The 20237-nt window shown below is 44.5% G+C and overlaps 1 protein-coding gene across 6 annotated transcripts in view; it reads left to right on the top strand.

Annotated features, from left to right (window-relative positions):
- COL15A1 (collagen type XV alpha 1 chain) overlaps positions 1-19900 on the top strand; it is a 134188-nt gene extending 114288 nt beyond the window's left edge. For 5 of the 6 annotated variants that reach the window (XM_017887592.1, XM_017887589.1, XM_017887593.1 and 2 more), the window contains 12 exons: positions 788-833; positions 2972-3052; positions 3494-3543; positions 4041-4151; positions 5123-5267; positions 8744-8808; positions 10776-10904; positions 11036-11095; positions 11841-11900; positions 15972-16157; positions 17652-17767; positions 18768-19900. In XM_017887592.1, coding sequence (XP_017743081.1) covers positions 788-833; positions 2972-3052; positions 3494-3543; positions 4041-4151; positions 5123-5267; positions 8744-8808; positions 10776-10904; positions 11036-11095; positions 11841-11900; positions 15972-16157; positions 17652-17767; positions 18768-18981 — 1263 coding nt within the window. In that variant the 3' untranslated portion in view covers positions 18982-19900. Of the gene's footprint in view, positions 1-787; positions 834-2971; positions 3053-3493; positions 3544-3652; positions 3762-4040; positions 4152-5122; positions 5268-8743; positions 8809-10775; positions 10905-11035; positions 11096-11840; positions 11901-15971; positions 16158-17651; positions 17768-18767 lie in introns of those variants that run through there. The other variant, XR_001888283.1, reaches the window with a different exon arrangement.
- The last annotated feature ends 337 nt before the right edge of the window (positions 19901-20237 follow it).

Raw genomic sequence — 20237 nt, 5'->3', positions numbered from 1 at the left:
GGAGCTGCAAACTTCATCCTTAACTTAGAAATGTTTTTAATGGAATATTTCCTCCCCACTCCCATCTTTTCTTTGTGGCCCCTGAGCAGCTTGTGACCCTCCACCCTAAGCATAGAAGGATTTTGGCACCAGGCGGATGACTGATTCCACACATCAGCTGGGAAGAAGCCAGGTTACAAGTGGCCTTGTCTTAACAGAGAAGGAAATGCAGGAATCTGGGGAAAACTGGGAAGGAATGTTATCCAGAACAGCTTGGACTCCAGACCCCTGGAACCTAATGAGGAGCCCAGAATAGCCACTCCCAATCTAATGATAACCCTCTTTGCTAATTACCTGCTCATGATGCTCATCTTTGATTAGGTGCAATAGCTAAGCTAATGGCTGACCCAGCTTCATGGCTGGGCATGTCACTTGCTCGGATGCTTGATCTCATACATGAATCAATCCCAAGTGATAAGAAAGGAAGACAAGAATGCTCATGGTTTGCCAAACCAACACTGCCACAATTTGTTGTCTTAAAGCTTTGGGCTTCCCTGCGACTGAGTTTTTTGGCCAGTAGGTCTCAGCTCTGTCTCCCCAGCCCAACTACATCATGGGTCTCCCAACTGAAAGCCTGGGATGTCTGTACATTGAGAACTGCTGGGGATTCAGGGCTTTGGGGGACTCCAGAGCCAAAGGAAGGCCTGGCCCTGTGGCATTGCCTCTTTTGTCACATGCCCCCGGGACAGTGGCTGCAAACACCACAGCAGAGCTTGCAATGCCTGACCTGGACTTCCTCTCTTTCCAGGTTGATACTGCTCATCCCGGGAGTCCAGAGCTCATCACCTTTCATGGTATACACTCCCTTCTTCATCATTTGTTTCTCTGGGCCATCTCCTTGAGGAAGGTGGTTTTTCTTTGCCCAGTGCTGGGCACAGACTAGGTGATCAGGAAAGTCTAACTGGATGCTGTAGGGTTGGGGGTGGCAGCTGAGCCAAGGCTGTGGGGCTGTGCACCTCTCTTTGGTCTGGTCACACATGTGTCTATTCTGCTTATCTTAGCTGAGCCTCCTAGTTGGCAACAAGCACTCTGTTCTTTCAATTGTTCATTTGTTCATAAAACATTCACTGATGCCTGTTCCTTACTTGGTATGATCCACACTGGGCTGAGACAGATTCCAAGAGCCTGGGAAGCACTGTTCCTGCCTCTTAGGCTCTTGGAACCTGATAAGTGAAACTATTTTCAAAACAATTAAGTGCAGTGTACCAAGAGCTGATCAGGGAAGGGCCGTGGGAGCTCAGGAGACCCTTGCCTCAGTGTCCATGCAACTTTGTAAGCATCTCCTGGGAGCTTGTTAGAAATGCAGAACTTCAGGCCCCACCCTAGACCTGCTGAATCAGAACCCGTGTTTTAACCATCTCCCAGGTGAGGTGTGTGCACAGCAAAGTGTGAGAAATGCTGGCTCAGAGGGTTTCATTAGTAAATGTCAGCATGTTCATAGCCACATACAGGAGGTTTGCTATGGCACATCAGAGAGGGACAGGCCAGGGGACAGGGCCTGAAGGTGAGCAGTCACTCTGGTGCCCCTGTCCCACACACCCTGTCATGCCACTTGGGGTTTAAATAGGGAAAGGTCTTTTTTCTTCAATATTCACCTTCAGCTTGGCTGCGTCACCCCAGCCCACCAGGTGGTGGTCTCCCTGATGTTATCTGACCCCATGGTTTTTCTGTCACTTCTGCTTACCAAGCCCAGCCTGTTTCTAAAATCTATGCTTAGATTCAGTTCAAGGCACCCCTTTCCCCTGGTGCAAGGTGGACTTTAGGGAGCAGGGGATGGAGCCAGATTTGTTTTCTCAGATCTCCGACTGTTCCTCTTCCCTGTGAGCCTCTCCTGGAAGGAGGGGGAGGGAACAGATCTTTCTAGATGTGATAGCTCCTAGTGAGCAATCATCCTGCTTACTGTGTGCAGCCACTATTGCTCCAGTCGGTGCTTGTGCACTTGCTGTCTGCTCTTCTGAGCACTGCTGTCTGTGGGCTCAGTGTGGTTGAAGGAAGCCCCATGGGCCCCACTGCCCAGGTCATTGGTCTCACACAGCATTCCCAGGGTTGGAGAGGCCTTAATAGATGTAGTTGCTGCTCCCTACTGACCCCCTGCTGACACCATCATGACTGTGATGCTCATATTCCCTCCCCTTCATTAAGAAAGCCTGAGCCCCTACCCTCATCTACACTTTGTGGCTCCATCTCTAGGCTCAAGAGCATTGGCGGGTTGATCTGCCACACCTCTTGGGAACAAGGAATTCAAAGACCTAGCGTCCACCCTACCCATCAAGGTGGGGAAAGGGAACCACTTTCCTTCCCAAGCACTGATCTCCCAAAAGGCTTTCTTCGTGCCCCCTCCCATATAAAGAGTTGAGGGGAAAGGTGGGGATGGAATGCCAGTTCTGCAGAAAAGGTGTTTCTCACTAGTTCTGTGGGGATGTACAACACTGCGTGGTGGGCATTCTCACAACTTTGTAAGTAGAAAACTTAGCGCCCTTGGTTGTCCTGTGCGGGCACTCTTGGGAGAACCCTCTCCTTCCCTCACACCCCCATGCTACACAGGCCTAGATGAGATGAGTCTGGAAGACTGACATGGTGCTGAGCCTCTGTCTTCATTCGTGGCACTGTCCAAGCCAGGGTTAGCTGCAGGCTCTGCTGCACTCCCGGGATGCGCTGCTGGAACCTCAGTGAGAGCACATATTTCATCTTGCCTTGCGTTACTGTGAGCTGCGTCTGTCTCCCAGTAGACCGAGCTTTTCAAGGTTGAGAATGTGTCTGAAGCATCTACCTCTGCCCTCTTTATGATTTTACACTTGCTGATTTCTCAGGAGGGCTTTGTTTGAGTAGACTTTGCTAAATGAGCTCGGTTTGAAAAACTGTCTCAGAAAGGTTTTATGTGGAATGAAGGTGATTTTCGATTTTTTTTTAACATGTATGTGTTTTGTTGCAGGTGTTAAAGGAGAGAAAGGATCCTGGGGTCTTCCTGGCTCAAAGGGAGAAAAAGGCGACCAGGGAGCCCAGGGACCACCAGGTATTCCAGCTCTTGTTCTCAATCTTGCCTTTGATTTTTTGCTCCTGAGAACAAATGCAACTGAGAAATGTGACCTAGCCAGAGGGTAAGACTAATGACATTCCACCCTGACCACAGGCTCCACTGGTTTCTAGTGAGACCCAAGCATAGGCCTGGCGTATCCAATATGGAACATTGTTAAGAGAGACCAGAAAATCCAATCATTCATCTTTTATATGCAAAACAAGGTCCAAAGAGGGTCAGGGACCTACCTGGGATCCCACAGTGTCTGGGTTGATGGGCCCACAGTAGCACCTGTTTTTGCTTGCAAGCAGACTCTGTTAGCCAACCCAGTGCAGGGTCATGTCCACTAAGATGTAACTGTGGTTGCCAACTTAGAGACTTTTATTTTAAAGTTTCTTAAATTACAATCGTGAGTTTTACGAAGCATTTCTTTTTCAGGTCCTCCACTTGATCTAGCTTACCTGAGACACTTTCTGAACAACTTGAAGGTGAGTGTTTCTCTACCAGTATTTGGTGTGTGTTTTTCATGTTTTGGTTTATATCAGAGACTGAGTTCATCCCACTCTTACTGAAATATTCCTATGTTCTCTGCTTCCAGGGGAGAATGGAGACAAGGGGTTCAAAGGTGAAAAGGAGAAAAGGAGACATTAATGACGGCTTCCTTATGTCTGGGCCTCCAGGCCTGCCCGGAAATCCAGGCCTGGCTGTGAGTAGAGACCCCTCCAAGTCATTTTCTCCAAGGACTTACAGCTTTCCCGGAAGCCCCAATGGGACTAAGCAGTTAGGGCTAGTCATTGTACTATAAGCTGGAGGCAGAGCTTNCAGGTCCTCCACTTGATCTAGCTTACCTGAGACACTTTCTGAACAACTTGAAGGTGAGTGTTTCTCTACCAGTATTTGGTGTGTGTTTTTCATGTTTTGGTTTATATCAGAGACTGAGTTCATCCCACTCTTACTGAAATATTCCTATGTTCTCTGCTTCCAGGGGGAGAATGGAGACAAGGGGTTCAAAGGTGAAAAAGGAGAAAAAGGAGACATTAATGACGGCTTCCTTATGTCTGGGCCTCCAGGCCTGCCCGGAAATCCAGGCCTGGCTGTGAGTAGAGACCCCTCCAAGTCATTTTCTCCAAGGACTTACAGCTTTCCCGGAAGCCCCCAATGGGACTAAGCAGTTAGGGCTAGTCATTGTACTATAAGCTGGAGGCAGAGCTTCAAGGACTTACAGCTTTCCCGGAAGCCCCCAATGGGACTAAGCAGTTAGGGCTAGTCATTGTACTATAAGCTGGAGGCAGAGCTTGGGGATCAGCCAGCTCTTTCCCCATCCTTGTTGATTGATGGGGAGGTTGGCTGAGGTCCCTGGAGAGAAGGTAGGTGGTCAAGGCCACATGGAGGTAGGCAACTTCTAGGCCATTAGTCACACTGCCTTATTCATGAAATTTGTGGAGAATTTACTCCACACAAAGAATGATTAATGGTGAATGCATCAGATAACAGAAGCAGAATGGAAGGTATGGGAGATATTTTTAGAGGAGCTATTTGATTCTTCTGAAATTTTATCAGAGGAGCTCCTAGATAGGTGTGGTTTTCTTAGGATGAGAGGTTTTTCCAGGTGAAAGAAGAGAAAGTCAAGCTGTGCCCCTGACAAGAATATGACCAGATCATTGACCTTTGGTCCCAGAGCTCACCATGAGGGTAGAACCAGCAAAGCCAGAGATCAGAGTTTTGCCTCTAGCTGTGCCTCTAATTTGCTTCATGATCTTGGGCAAGTCCTTTCACTTCTCTGGGCTTCAGTTTCTCCATCTGTGAAATGCAAAGGCTAGACTACATGATCTCCAAGGTCCCTTCTGCTTCCAGGGCTCTCTGGGGTTCTCTGTAGAGTTATTCAACATAATGACTGGCTGTCATCTTGGAGGCCTTACCCCACCTTGAATTGTACCCAGGATTGAGGATTGTAATAACAATAGCTGGTGTTCATTGATTTCTTTTAAATATTCTCATAAAAGGACTAGATGGGACTTCTAGTGATGAATGATACTTCTCTCTGTTACTGTGTGCTTGCCTTGACAGGGCCAGAAAGGGGAGACAGTCATTGGGCCCCAAGGACCCCCAGGTGCTCCTGGTCTGCCTGGGCCACCTGGCTTTGGAAGACCTGGTGATCCTGGGCCACCGGGACTGCCGGGGCCACCAGGACCTCCGGCTATCCTGGGAGCAGGTTAGTGCTGGAAGCAATGCCCATGTTCACACTGTCCCTACCATTGTGCTCAAGTTCACCTCATCTGGGTGGCTTGTCACAGCTGCACTGCCTAACACAGGGCTTTCCTGGATACAGCCTTCTTTCTTTTTTTTAAGATTGAGATATAATTTGCACATCATAAAGTTCACCCACTTATAGTGTCTAATCCAGTAGCTTTTAATATATTCACGAAGTTATGCAGTCATCACCACTGTCTAATTCTAGACCATTTTCATCACACCAAAAAGAAATTTTGTACCGATTAGCAGTTGTTCTCTTTTCTCTCTTTCCCTCTCCTCCACCAGATCTGGGCAACCATGAATCTACTTCTGCCTCTGGATTTGCCTATTCTGGACATTTCACATAAATGGAATCATATAATATATGGCCCTTTGAGTCTGACTTCTTTCACTTAACACAGTGTTTTCAAGGTTCACCCATGTTGTAGCACGGATCAGCAGTTCATTCCTTACTGTGGCCAAATAATATTGCATTGTATAGGATATACATTTTGTTTATTCATTCATCTGTTCATGGACATTTGGGTTGTTTCTACTTTTTGGCTATTATGAATAATGCTGCTATGAACTTTCATGTACAAGTTTTTACGTGAACATGTTTTCCGTTCTCTTCGCTATATACGTAGAAGAAGTTGCTGGGTCATATGGTAACTCTATATTTAACTTTTTGGGAACTGCCAGACTATTTTCCGAAGGAGTCGCAACATTTCGCATTCCCACCAGCAGTGGCAGTGTATGAGGGGGTTCCAATTTCTCCTCCCGTATTATGGTATCCTCATTGTATCTTTTTGATTATAGCCATTCTACTGGGTATGAAGTGATATCTCACTGTGGTTTTGGTTTGCATTTCCCTAATGACTAATGATGTTGAGCATCTTTTCATGTGTGAGTGGAAACTTCCTGGCTGCTTTGTCAATGCCTTAGGTGCATGAGAACCTGCCTTAATGACCAGCAGTGACTGGAACTCTGTATTTAAAAATCTATTCATCCCTTAGAGCCTCACCTCCTCAAATGCAAAATGGGTGAAATTAAAGAAAATCTCTATGTAAGAAGCATGTATCAGATGCCAGGCATTTTGCTAATCACTTTACTATGGTATTTTATTGAAACCTTACAACAGCCCTTTAAAAAAAGCATTAATATCCCCATTTTGCAGGTAAGGAAAGTGAGGCCCAGAGACATTTAGGAACCTTTCCAAGATCACAGCTAATAAATGACACCAACAACATTCAGACCCAGAGCAGTGTAGCTCCAAAGCCTGTGTTATTTCTACTATGTCTGTTGTAGGAGATGATAATAGCAGCAATAATAGCATGAAGGCATACTTTTTTGTTGTTTGGCTTGGCAGGAGCCAGGTATGGTGGAAGCATACAGAGTCCTTGGCATAGGAGAGCTTTACACAGGAGGTGACTTTGGGGCTGGAGCTCTCACTTAGCCTTGGATCATTTGGCTGCAAGTGATAGAAACCTAACTCAAAGTAGCTCAAGCAAAGGGGAAGTGTACTGGGTGTGAAGGAGGGAATGAACAATCAACTTGTGGGAGAGGTAGATAAGCAGCTGGACCTCAGGAACAGCCAGAGCCAGGGACTCAACCCCTGCAAGGATTTTCTGGCCATCTCTTGTCTCCGCTTCTCTCTGCATGCAATTTCATACTTCCTCACCACAAACCACATCCTCTGCACAGCGGGAAATATGGTTACTGACAACTTATAGCTTCCACTGTCAGCTAGAAATCTTGAACTTCTTTTACTATTTATTTTGAAAAGTCCTGGGATGGGGAAGTCCTAGAGAAGGGTCCTGATGGGCCTGACTTGGGCAAGGTACCCAATCTTGGACCAATCCCCTATGACCAGGCGGTCGGATTACATGAGAACATGGTAGCTCTTTTGGAACCAAATGGTTGTAGAGGTGAAGGGAAGGTCCCAAGAGAAGGAGATGAGGACACTGGTCCTACAAAGGAAGAAGGTGCTGAGTGAATGGAACCATAGGTGCCCACACAGCCATGAGGGAGGAGTAGGACTGCAGGAGGTGGAGGCATATTACAGGGTGAGTGCAAGGTGGAGAAAATCTGTTGTCCACGGCAACACTACATTAGGGCTCCTGGGATGCCTTGCTGCATTGAGCAAGGATTGCTTCTCACATAATGTATAGCAATTCAGTTTACAAAACACTTTCATGGCCATTATTCCATTTAATCTTCACAGCAACCCTGAGAGGAAGACAAAACAGGTATTATTATAAAATTCATCTCACGGATGAAGACACTGAAGCTCCACAGAGGTGAAGAGACTTACTCGAGGTCACAAATTCTATTAAGAGGCATGGCTGGGATCCAAATCCGAGTCCACTGGCCCTCTATCCACTAGACATTTGCCACCTATGTGTGGATGTTCAAGTCCTATGTTGGAACTGAACATTTGCTTGCAACGACCTGAAGAATTGTGTAATTTTACTGGGACTTGTAAAAACACCCTTAATTCTGCCAAGAGCTTGGCACATTTGGAGGAGTTGTCGGTGGTAGGGTGAGCAGAGGATGAGAGAGGTAGAAGAACAGCCAAAGGAATAGTTGTAATAATACTACTTTATGTTAGCCTAAAGTAAGGGTTTTCAGTTAAGGAATCATAGACTCCTAGGGAGTTCAAGGATATACCTCCAAGATTTGTCATCCCAGTAATATTTTTTTGTGTGTGTGTAGAATTGTGTGTGTGCATTTTTCTGGGAAAGAGGGCAATAACCTTGATCTGATTTTTAAGGGCACTGTGACTCTTCAAAAGCTAAGAGCCCTTGGTCAAATGAATGCTGTATATATACAATTTGCAAAGCACTCAGTTCTCACCGCAGCCCAGGGAAGAAGAAATGCCTATTTTACATTTTGCATAAGAGGAAAAAGCTTCAGAGAGCTTGCTGTTTCCTGGAGATCACAGAGCTAGGAATGGACAAACTAAGGACTTGAGTCCATGTCTCTGGCCTCAAGGCCAGGGTTGCTGTCACTGCACCACGCTGGTCTCCTCCCACTCCCTAGAGCCTTCTCTTCCTCTTTCTGAGCCTGCTTCCTCTGTTCAGTGTCACATGCTTGTCTCTTGGGTGAAGTAAGTTGTATGAGTCAGGATATTTTTGAATGCAAGTGACAAAATATTCAACTTAAACTGGCTTTTATAAAACAACCACAAAAGGAATTGATTCACTTATGAAATGGAAAAGCACTAGCCATGGCTTCATCCAGGTAACAATCAAGAATTCCAGCTCTTCCCTGAACCACTCAATGTGGCCTAAGTCATACGTTGCAGGCAGAGCACCCAAGATACAGGTGGAAGTTGGGATGCTTTGTGGCATTGTGAATGGGGTTGAACACACTTTTCTCTGGGAATCAGCTGATACCTCAGACATTTTTCAGAGGGTGGTTTTTGTATAACTTTTCTTTTCTGTTTTGTCTTAGCTGTGGCCCTTCCAGGTCCCCCTGGCCCTCCAGGACAGCCAGGGCTTCCGGGATCCAGAAACCTGGTCAGTATTATTATCAATGTGTCATCATCATTCCATTTGGGATGGATTTACTTAAAACTCTGGCTGCAGTCTCCTGTGTCTGACATCCCTTGGGAATCAGGCCTTCATGACAGTAGGTTTGGTGCAATTCCATAAATAGTAGAAGGGATTTATTATCTATTTGGATGACTTATTAAGTAAAAAGACATGAAAAACAAAATCATTTATATGTAAGTTCCACCATTCAAATCCTTAATTGACTAAGTTATAACAAGAACAAATCATATTATTTATTTATTTATTTATTTGTGGGATGAGGGGTAGACAGGGTCTCCCTCTGTCACCCAAGCTGGAGTGCAGTGCTGAGATCACAGCTAACTGTAGCCTCAACCTCCCTGAGCTCAGGTAATCCTCTCACCTCAGCCTCCAGAGTAACTGGGACTACAGATGCACACTACCACACCTGGCTAATTTTGTTTTGTTTTTTTTGTAGAGATGGTTTTTGTCACATTGCCCAGGCTGGACTTGAACTCGTGGGCTCAAGTGATTCTCCCATCTTGGCCTCCCAAAGTGCTGGGATTACAGACACGAGCCACCATGCCTGGCCACCAATCACAGTGTTTCAAAAAGCGTAAACCTGCTCGGGTGCAGTGACTCACCCCTGTAATCCCAGTGCTTTGAGAGGCTGAGGCAGGAGGATCACTTGAGTCTAGGAGTTCAAGACTAGCCTGGGCAACATAGCGAGATCCTGCCTCTACAGAAAAATGTAAAAATTAGCTGGGTGTGGTGGTGCATACCTGTAGTCCCATCACTTGAGTCTGGGAAGTCGAGGCTTCAGTGAACCATGACTGTACCACCACACTCCAGCCTGGGTGAAAAATCAAGACCCCATCTCTAGAAAAAAAAAAGAAGAAACGAAACAACGAAAGCCCAAGAGCATAAACAATGTTACAACAGGTCCTTGAGCTGGTCAGATTGACTTGGGTAATTCAGTATTCCCCATGCTGCCAAAGAACATCTCTGGCACATTTGTTACCCTGCAGTTCATTGGAACAAGACATAGCGCTCCAAGATTATTGTAATTCGCAGAAAAATGGACAAATACTTCACAAGGATGTCAGGAGTCCTAAGAATGTTCTTTGATCTTTGCTGGATGTTAGTTGCAAAATTTGGCTGCCAAAAGAAAGAACTGTCCTGCATATGATGGAATTTTGATATCTAGTTCCCTTGGGGGATATCTAAGTCATTTTGATGCACAAAGCCATTATCTTCAAGGCTAGATGAAAATTAATATTTTATCATCTTTCTCAGTTACAATGAAAATAAAACTCTCTTGGCTGATGTTTCTTTGAGATTTGATGCTATTCAATAGATTTTTGTAGCTTCTATATGTGCTTCTAGATATGCCAAATGTCTGTCTAATCTTTGGCACTTTTCTAGGCAGAGAAATTACAGACCTCCATTTTCTCTCATGCATTTAATGTAACTACCAGGCTAGACAAAAAAGATTTAAGACCTTAAGTATAGTTGCTCACTTGCTTGCCTTTCTTATTCCAAATGAAAAATTTGAAACTCTTCAAGGACTAGCATGAAGTAACACCATTTAACCATGTTAGTGCCATCAAGTAGCTTGAAAAAATAGAAGTGGCAAAACTTACCAATGCTTTTGCTAATGGCCACACCAAAACAAAGATAACTCCATTGACAATTTGTAAATGTCTTTATACTCACAGAATAGTATCGTTTTTGTTTTAATTCATTTATTATGGGTTAGATTTATGTTTCAAAGTATACATGTTTTTGTTTTATCAAGAAGAATGCCCTTTGGTTATTAATGAAGGTATATATCTCTATCTGGCACGTTAACAAGTCTTTTTATTGAGTATCTGGAGACAGCTCCTAGTTGACTTTACAGAAAGGCCAGGTTATCAGATGGTGCCATTGCTCTAATGATAATGGCAGTGTTTGGAATTTAAATGATCCGACAGGTCACAGCATTCAGCAACATGGATGACATGCTGCAGAAAGCGCATTTGGTTATAGAAGGAACATTCATCTACCTGAGGGACAGCACTGAGTTTTTCATTCGCGTTAGAGATGGCTGGAAAAAATTACAGGTAATTTCTAAACTCCCTTTAACACACTGCCTTCAAATACCCTCTAAAAATAATAATCTACTCCCATAAATGCCATTTTTTCTGGAAGTTTGCAATTGATCTTTCATTTCAATGTACTGTTTTTCTTAAAGCTAGGAGAACTGATCCCCATTCCTGCCGACAGCCCTCCACCCCCTGCGCTTTCCAGCAACGTGAGTAGTTACCCTGTTGCACTGCTCATGCATTCATTTATCAGCATTTCCTGAGTCCTGCTTCGTATCTAGCACCAAGCTTTCCAAACTCTGGAGAGTCAACTGTGCATGGTTTAGTATCTGGAGAAGTCCTAGAAATTAATGGGTGCTAACAGAAGGTTCCCACAATAGAGTGGAGGAATAACTAGATCCAGAGGCTGGAGACCTGCTGCTCCCATGTAATAGCCAAATCCTCTTCCTCAGAGGGCTTCCTCTCTCTTGGCCTCAGTTTGTTCGTCTGTGGAATCATTGGTTGGTATAAGCAATCTAGAAGATTCCTTTAATTTTTGGCACCGTCTGCCTTATAAGAACATGGGCAACTGGCATTGTCCATCTTTTAGCCCTAGAGCAATGCTTTGAGGTGGGTACTATCATCCCCATTTTGCAGATGATGAAACTGAGGCTCTGAAGAGGTAGCTTTCTCTATTAAGTGAAAGAGTTGGCGATTAGACATGGGTTTATCAAAAAGAATGCCCTTCCTTGATTCAGTGCTCTTTTTAAAAGTCTTGAGAACATTTTCTTCCTTTCTGAAGATGATTTCTTCAGCAGGTCATGAAACTCTTTACAGTTAAGAGTCACAGTTACAGACAATGGCAAACTATTTAAAGCATCTTCTCAAGAAACTTTGCACTCACACCTCAATACACGCTGAAGAACAGATTGAATGCATATTCAGAACTGTTTCTTTTCCTCTTTTTCATAACAGCCACATCAGCTTCTGCCTCCACCAAACCCTATTTCAAGTACCAATTATGAGAAGCCTGCTGTAAGTACAATTTATACATTTAATCTTCTAATACTGAGTGTGTATCTACTAGGTGCTAGGTCTCATGCTATAGTACACAGTTCCTGCAATCATGATGCTTATAGACTAGTGAAAGAGGCAAACAAAAAACAAAGAATTACAATATAGTGTGTAAGTTGTTTGGGTGAGCCAAACACAGGGTGCTGGGGGTATGAGGAAGGGCAGAGCAGTCTACCTGGAGGAGGTTACCTCCAAACTAAGACCCAAAGGACAGCAGAGGTCAGGGGTGAGCCTGGAAGAAAGAGGCAAAGGGAAGATGGAATAGAGGGAGGCAAGGGGAAAGGCTGTACATTCCTGTAATTGCTAGTATTAATTTACAGGCAAAAAAGTAGAGTTCAAGGCAGAAAAGGGAGATGTTTAGTCTGCAGAAGTCAGCAAAAGCAAGGGCTAGGTTTCAAGGGCCTGCCTGCAAGCCAAGCCAAAGAATTTGACCATTTTCTGTGGGCAATGGGGAGCTACAGAAGGGTTTAAAGCAAGAAACAGGTATGATAAGACTGGTGTTTCAGAAATTACCTTGGTTACAGTGTGCAGATTAATCAGAAGGGACAGGAGCAGGGGTCCAAAGGCCAGTTAGATGGCTTCTGTGTTATCTGAACTAGAATCACAGCAGTAAGCACATAGACTAGTAGGCAATTTGAGAGACATGAAGGAAGCAAGAGTGACTAATGGGGTCATTGATTGAATATGGCACATTAAGGATGAGAGAGGTCAAGAATGATGCCCAGGTTTCTGCTTGGATGATTGAGTGGTGACAGTTTCCTTTCCAGGGATTGTTTCATTGCTGGGATTGGAAACTCTCTCTCTATTCCTTTGCTAGGTTAAGTAAAGATCTTGTTTAACTCAGCATAGAAACCTCATGGAAGGTCGGGCATGGTGGCTCATGCGTGTAATCCCAGCACTTTGGGAGGCCAAGGCGGGTGGATCACAAGGTCAGGAGATCGAGACCATCCTGGCTAACATGGTGAAACCCCGACTCTACTAAAATACAAAAAAATTAGCTGGGCGTGGTGGCGGGCACCTGTAGTCCCAGCTACTCCGGAGGCTGAGGCAGGAGAATGGCATGAACCCGGGAGACGGAGCTTGCAGTGAGCCGAGATCATGCCACTGCACTGGAGCCTGGGCGACAGAGCAAGACTCCATCTCAAAAAAAAAAAAAAAGAAAGAAACCTCATGGAACTCCATCACAGGAAGAACAGCCAGGCCTGGGACTCTTGTCTCTACTAGTCTGCTTTGCTATCTCTACAGACCACCTTCTGAAAGGGTCGTTCTTCCTCCCAACCTCACCCCAACACACATACATAGGTGACATGAGCTTGCACACAGCTTTGGGTTACCCTGGCACTGATTCTTGCCCCAACTCTGTGTGATCTTACATCTGCTGACCCCAGTACTACTGACTCAGTTCAGAGTCTTGGAAGAGATAGTTTATACAGTCTGTCTTGGGTCAATTGCCCACTCCTAGCCCAATCAAGAGTTACCAGGAGAATGAGGTTGAAGGTCTAAGGCCATTTCTTGTAGCAAGGATTGTGGGGGCACTTTCTAACAACAGAGGTGAACATTTCCTATCGTGCTGCCATTGATCAAGGAGGAACTAATTTGGAGTGTGGTGAATCTGAGGTGCCTGGAGGAAACCTGAGTGGAGACTACCAAGAGAGAATAGGTTCCGAAGGTCTGAAACCCCACAGTGGAATCTTGGCTGGAGATGAGCCATGCAATTATTGCAGGGCTGGTTGGATTCCCAAAAGAGAATCTGTATAGTCAGAAGGGATCAGACTATGAGGAGCAAAACTGAAAAGGACCTGATGGGAGAAATATGAGAAGGAAACTGAGAAGCCATAGCCAGAGAGGAAGAAAGCAAGCCAAGTAAGGTAGTAGCCAACAGTGTCAAAGGCTGCCAGGAAATTCAGAAGAAGAACCAAAAGGTGTCCTTCAAATTTAGAAACTAGAGCAAAGCATTTAGTAGCCAAAACGATTCTAGTTGGTTGAAGAGTCAGTGAGAAGTGAAGGAAGAGAGATGTGAGTATCAGTAACCCTTCAAAAAGCCCCAACGTCAGGGTAGTAGCTAAAGGATTTTTTAAATGGTATTTTATAAATTCAGAACTAATACGTATTCATTGCAGAAAATGTTAACAATGCATGAAAAGAATGGAGAAGAAAATAGGAACACACCTACAATTTTATTAAAACTACAACCATTCACAAAATAATAATTTTAACATTTTGAGTGTTGTAACATTACTGTCTTAATAAAAGTACAATATAAAAATGTTGTTTTATAAAAAAAAGTTCCAAAAATTAAAGAAATACAAACATGAGAACACAAAAACCCCCAATCTTGTCATTCAGAAACAACTGCAATTTCAGACATTTCTCTGTGTCTCTCTAAAGGAGAGTAGGGCTTGGTGGAATTAGAGGTGTGGCAAGGAAACCCCTGCCTACGCCTTTCTTAGGTGGCCCCTGGCATTGGGGAAGCCTCATTCCATCAAGGCCTCTTGTGACGCACTCTGATGTAGCCCCAAAGCACACTGATTGGAAGACGATGAGACCACACGGCCTCTTCCCTCACGAAGAAGACGGGGGCGAGGGCGGTGTAGTCAGATGGCAAGGACATCAAAAGGCCAGGGTGTATATGTGAAGCTGGAAGTCTGGCGGCCTGCCTGTGATTGTGGTGTGTGGGCGGCATGCTAAAGCTCTCTCTTATCCTAGTGGCTGGGAATGTAGAGCATAAAATGCCAGCCACCGGGACGCCTGCTGGGGAAGTCTTGGCTCAGTGCAGGGCAGAAAGGAGATGGGGATGGGATGTGATGCTGCTTGACCTGGACCTCCATCCAGCATGGTGGTCAAGACAGAACCAGGATGAATAAAAAGAGAGAGACTGGATCAGGTGGCAGCCTTGGGGTCTGTCCTCTGCAGGAAGGAAAGGGGTGGTGAATGGAGAAAAATATCCAGAGACGTGCAAGGGCTGCTTGGGGCAGTCTGGACACTCACTGTAGCTCATGGCCAGTTGTGGCCAACTGGCTGGAAGCTGGAGAAGCAGAAGACCACCATGGCAATCCTGGTCACTGGGACACAGAGACGCTTTTTTCAGATCTGAGAGGCAGGGTAGAAACCAGGAGAGAAACACTGGCCGCCTCCTGCCCCACCACCTGAGCCTCATTTCATGTCCTTTGGCTTAAGATATTTAAAAATATTTTCCTTTTCGGTAACTTGGACCCAGGTCCTGCACCAGCCTTCCAGCTCTGAGTTGATGAGATAAAAGTTACCCCCGAGATGAGACTGATGGGAGGCAGGGAGATGAGTGTTCCTTGATTATGGAATGCATTTCAGAGGGTATGGTAGAAAGGCTGAGAGAGAGGACAGTAGTAGGAGGCTGAGTTTTGGGAGACAAAGTGTGGGAGACATAGACTGTGGATTGGTTTTTATTTTGGCTGCTGACCAAGATAGCAGGGATGTGAGACTGGAATGACTATAAGACCCCTAGTTTCCAGAATGGCCTATCTCAGCAGTCTTAGTCATAGGTGCCATGTCCTCCTTTCAGTGGCTTTCCCCCAGACCCCTCATGTGATTAGCCCCAGGCTTATCCAGGAGATGGAAGAAAGGGCAGCAGGCAGATAGCTGGGAGAAGCTCTGGGATCCAGGGCCAAAGCCAGCTTAAAACCCCTGCACAGACCCAGAGGTCTCAAACTTATGGCCTGCAGGTGGATTCAGATCCCTGAAGTGCTTTATTTGGTCCAAGCAATATTTTGTTCTGTTTTTGTTTGTTTGTTTTTGTTTTCACCTAAGGAAGATATTTCTGCCACTTAGAGCTGTTCGGAGAGCTGAAACAGGCTGCTTGGGAGACCATAGCTCTCCTTCCCTGGAGATGGTCAGGCAGAGACTGTAATTCCAGTGTCAGGGAGGGATTGAATAAAATGACCTTCAGTGTGCCCTCCAGCCTAAGAAGTCTGGAATCTTTGCAGGAATGTGAGATGGTTCTGGGGACTGGAGTTTGCCTTTGATTCTGACTGCTCTCTTTTGTCTCACATTTTTCAGCTGCATTTGGCTGCTCTGAACATGCCATTTTCTGGGGACATTCGAGCTGATTTTCAGTGCTTCAAGCAGGCCAGAGCTGCAGGACTGTTGTCCACCTACCGAGCATTCTTATCTTCCCATTTGCAAGATCTGTCCACCATTGTGAGGAAAGCAGAGAGATACAGCCTTCCCATAGTGAACCTCAAGGTAAAAATAAATATGGTTCTCATTGCCTTCTGCATGCATTAGTTGCCACAGGGGCTGGAGGCACTTTTCATTCCTGTCATCAACAGAAGACTGTTGGCTTAAGTCCGTTCTCTCCCTGACTGGCTATGTCACTTTGGGCGGTTTCTTTGCCTTCCCTGAACCTCAGTTTTCTTTATGCTTGTGTGACCCTTGGAGCATACAAGAGAGAGAATGATAACTTCTTTAGTTGATACAGGGTTTTCTTGTTTGTTTACAAAGTACCTCATTATCTTAATATGTACTTCTAATAAACATGAGAGTTATTCATTTTTTAGTTTGTCAGATGAGAAAACTGAGGCTCAGAAGAAGAAACCAGTTTGCTTAAAATCACTGCAAACTAGAGCACTTTGTCCTGAACCCTGGTTTGGTGTTCTCTGAGCGTTTAAGCAGATATTTCTCTGCCCCATTTGTGGGTGAGACAGGGCCTGTGGGATCCCTCGATTATTCCACAGAAATAGCAGACTCCTTCAACGCTAGGCAGAGAAAGCTCGTTGCCACTCACACACACCCTGGAGAAGCTCTGGGTCCTGATGACTGTTTCTTAAAGGTACCTCAAGACCCTTTAATCTCGGCAACCCGAGTACTCCAATTTGAAACCTTGAGGCTAGCAAGTTCCATCCTAACCCCATACCCAGCACTTTCCCCCTCTCTCCCAGAATTCTGTTCCAGCACCTTCACCCACTGAAATTATTTTTATTCTTGGATCTCTCTACAAGCGATCAGGCTCTTTCAGGGAAAGGACTAAGAAGTTCATCTTCATCTCACCCACAGTGTAGACTCACCCACAGTGTAGACTGGCACAAGATCTGCCACAAATTTGAAGCTTAGTACGTATTTGTAATATTTTCAAAATAACAATAATAAAACAAAGACATAAAACACACTTTTGATGGGAAGGAGTCTTGTACACACATGTAATAAGAGAAATTGCCTCAAGACATAAGACAGTAAAAGCAAAGGGTTCATGAATGGATTATAAAATCAAACCACAAACATTTCTTGAGTTTTCACTCTGTCCAGGCTCTAGAATTGGGGATGGAGACTCTAGTGTGAGGGGGCATCTGGGCCTTGAAGAGTGAGTAAAAATAGGCCAGGTGTGGTGGTGCATGCCTGTAATCCCAGCACTTTGGGAGGCCGAGATGGGTGGATCACTTGAGGTCAGAAGTTCGAGACCAGCCTGACCAACATGAAGAAACCCCACCTCTACTAAAAATACAAAATTAGCTGGGTGTAGTGGTGCATGCCTGTAATCGCAGCTACTCAGGAGGCTGAGGTAGGAGAATTGCTTGAACCTGGGAGGCGGAGATTGCAGTGAGCCAAGATCCCACCATTGCACTCTAGCCTGGCTGGATGACAAAACCGAAACTGTCTCTAAAAAAAAAAAAAAAGTAAAAAATCTAATTCATTTGTAGGCTGATGGTATAATTATTCTAATGTGGTATTTTGTCTCTATAGGGCCAAGTACTTTTTGATAATTGGGACTCAATTTTTTCTGGCCACGGAGGTCAGTTCAATATGCATATTCCAATATACTCCTTTGATGGTCGAGACATAATGACAGATCCTTCATGGTAAGTGCGGGTGGAAGTTCTCAGATATGGTGTGATAGACAGTTTTAGGCGGCATCCTAACAATGGGATGCCTTTGTCAGCTGCTTCTCTAGGATATTGTCAACATAAAGCCACAGTGAGGCAACTGAGGGCCTCAGAGAAAGCCTTGTCCTTGGAGTCAGAAGACCCAGATTCAGTAACTCAGTATGGAATCCTGGGCAAGACATTTCCACTCTCTGAACCTCAGCTGCCTTACCTGTCAAATGGGCAAGATAACCATATCTATGTCATAGAATTGTGAGAATAAAATGAATATATATGAAAACATATAGCACACAGTGGGCACATCATAAGTGGTAAGCAATGCAACTCCTGGTGATCTTGTAACTCTACACTGTGATTTGCACTCTAAATCTTGAAAATTATGTGTTTTTCAGAATAGAACAACTCAGCAAACCTCTCCTCAGTGCCTAGTCTATACTAGACCTGAGGCCAGGCCTGGAAGTCACAGTAATAAACCTACACGGCTCCTACTTTTACAGGGCTCACAGTCTACAGAGGAAATAGATACACACTAACTGTGACTGTAGACAGAATATTATAATTGTAAGTGGAGAAACAGGTACCATAGGATATACAGGAAATGTTTGTTTTCATTTTTACTTAGGGGTGAGAATTAGAGATGGCTTCCTGCAAGAGGAAGTTATTTATTGGCCTTTGAAAGATGGGAAGGAGTCACTGCTCTGAAAATGAAAGAGAAGCCCTCCAGACTAAGGGACCCCATGAGCAAAGGTTTATATTCACAAAAGAAGAGGGTGTGATTTGAAAACAACTGCAACCTGGGTATGGCTGGAATCCAGTGTGTTAAGAAAGCTAGCAAGGGCAATGAGGATAGAGAGGTGATTTGGCATCAGGGTTAAGGAGTTTAACTTGATTCACTAAACTTATGCCAATTTGCTTATCAAAAAATACCACAAAGAAGTGTCATTTTGAAAAATAACATGACAAAATTACATTTTAGGCCCCAGAAGGTCATTTGGCACGGCTCCAGCCCTCATGGTGTCCGCCTTGTGGATAACTACTGTGAAGCATGGCGAACCACCGACACGGCGGTCACGGGACTTGCCTCCCCGCTGAGCACGGGGAAGATTCTGGACCAGAAAGCATACAGCTGTGCTAATCGGCTAATTGTTCTGTGTATTGAAAACAGTTTCATGACAGACGCTAGGAAGTAATGGCCTGCCGATGATTCTTAAAGTTTTCAATGTTTTCTTATGTGAAGAGTTGACACTGAGATCTAAAATGTTTAATTGTTGTAAATATTATAGTTTTTTTTTTTTTTTTTTTTTTTTTTTTTTTTTTTTACTACACATTCGTTACAACAGCAACCAAAGAAAACATACCTCAATACACTCAAAACTGAAGACATAGAGGACTCAGATCAAAGACAAAGTCTGATCCATATATTGGTGCTAGATTCTGCGGGAAACCCAGCAGTGTGAACACATCCCAACATAGGTTAAGAGCAAGTTGAAAACAACGGCCATGGCATTCTGCCACCGCATCCTTCAGACAGTTATATCCTCCTTTTAAACCATTGTTGTTGAGTGTAAGATGTCCTTCATGTTTTCTTACAAAGTCAGTGTTTAGAAAGGTTACGCTTTCTAAGTTATATACAGATCAAATGCTTTTTTCTTTCACGTACATCCATCATTTGCAACTGCTGTTCATACACAGAAACAGGACTGCTTAAATGATCCTATTTGTATCTTCTGATGCTATCAGACTTTAATGTTTTTTCCCTAAAATATTATTGCCATCATGCTTTCGGAATTTTATATTTTTACACAATCATATTTTAGTATGGCGTCTGTTTATGTAACTGATGTGCTGGAAAAGTTGAAACTCCTAATTATCTGAAACTAGAAAAGAAATAGCACATAATTACTACCTTCCCCTGGGCTGTTCTCCTCCCCAACCCCCACCCCACAATTTTATGACTTCCATTTGGCAATTCTTGAATTATAACTGCGACTGAAACAAACAGGTTCATAGAGATGAATTTGCTGAGAAACAGATATCTACATGTTGTATACTTGGGTTTTTTTTCCGTGTAAGTGAACATAAAAACATCTTTTCCCGGTGCTTTCTTCATTTGACTTTTTCCTGCTAGTTCCTTTATTCTCCATCGCTGATGTGGAAGTGGACCTGGGGTGGGTTTGCTAATCCTGCCACTGGTGCTGCCCCCAGGCGATGATCAGAGAACTGAAAGGTTTTCCCATCATGCTCATCTGCCCTGGCTGTTGTCTCCCATCTAGTGGGGCCAGTGTAGGTTGTGTAGAGCCTCAGAGTGGGAAACAGGATGAGCTGTGATTCTGCCGCCGTCTCAGGGCATGACTTTGGGCAAGTCGGCCTCTGTCTCTAAAGGAGATTGGGATAAGACAAGCATAGTATTGGCTACTGGTCATTAAATATCAGACTTCTGATATGC

This window comes from Rhinopithecus bieti, unplaced genomic scaffold (assembly GCF_001698545.2).
Source record: "Rhinopithecus bieti isolate Rb0 unplaced genomic scaffold, ASM169854v2 scaffold_16773, whole genome shotgun sequence".
NCBI lineage: Eukaryota > Metazoa > Chordata > Mammalia > Primates > Cercopithecidae > Rhinopithecus > Rhinopithecus bieti.
This window is presented reverse-complemented; position numbering and strand designations above follow the sequence as displayed.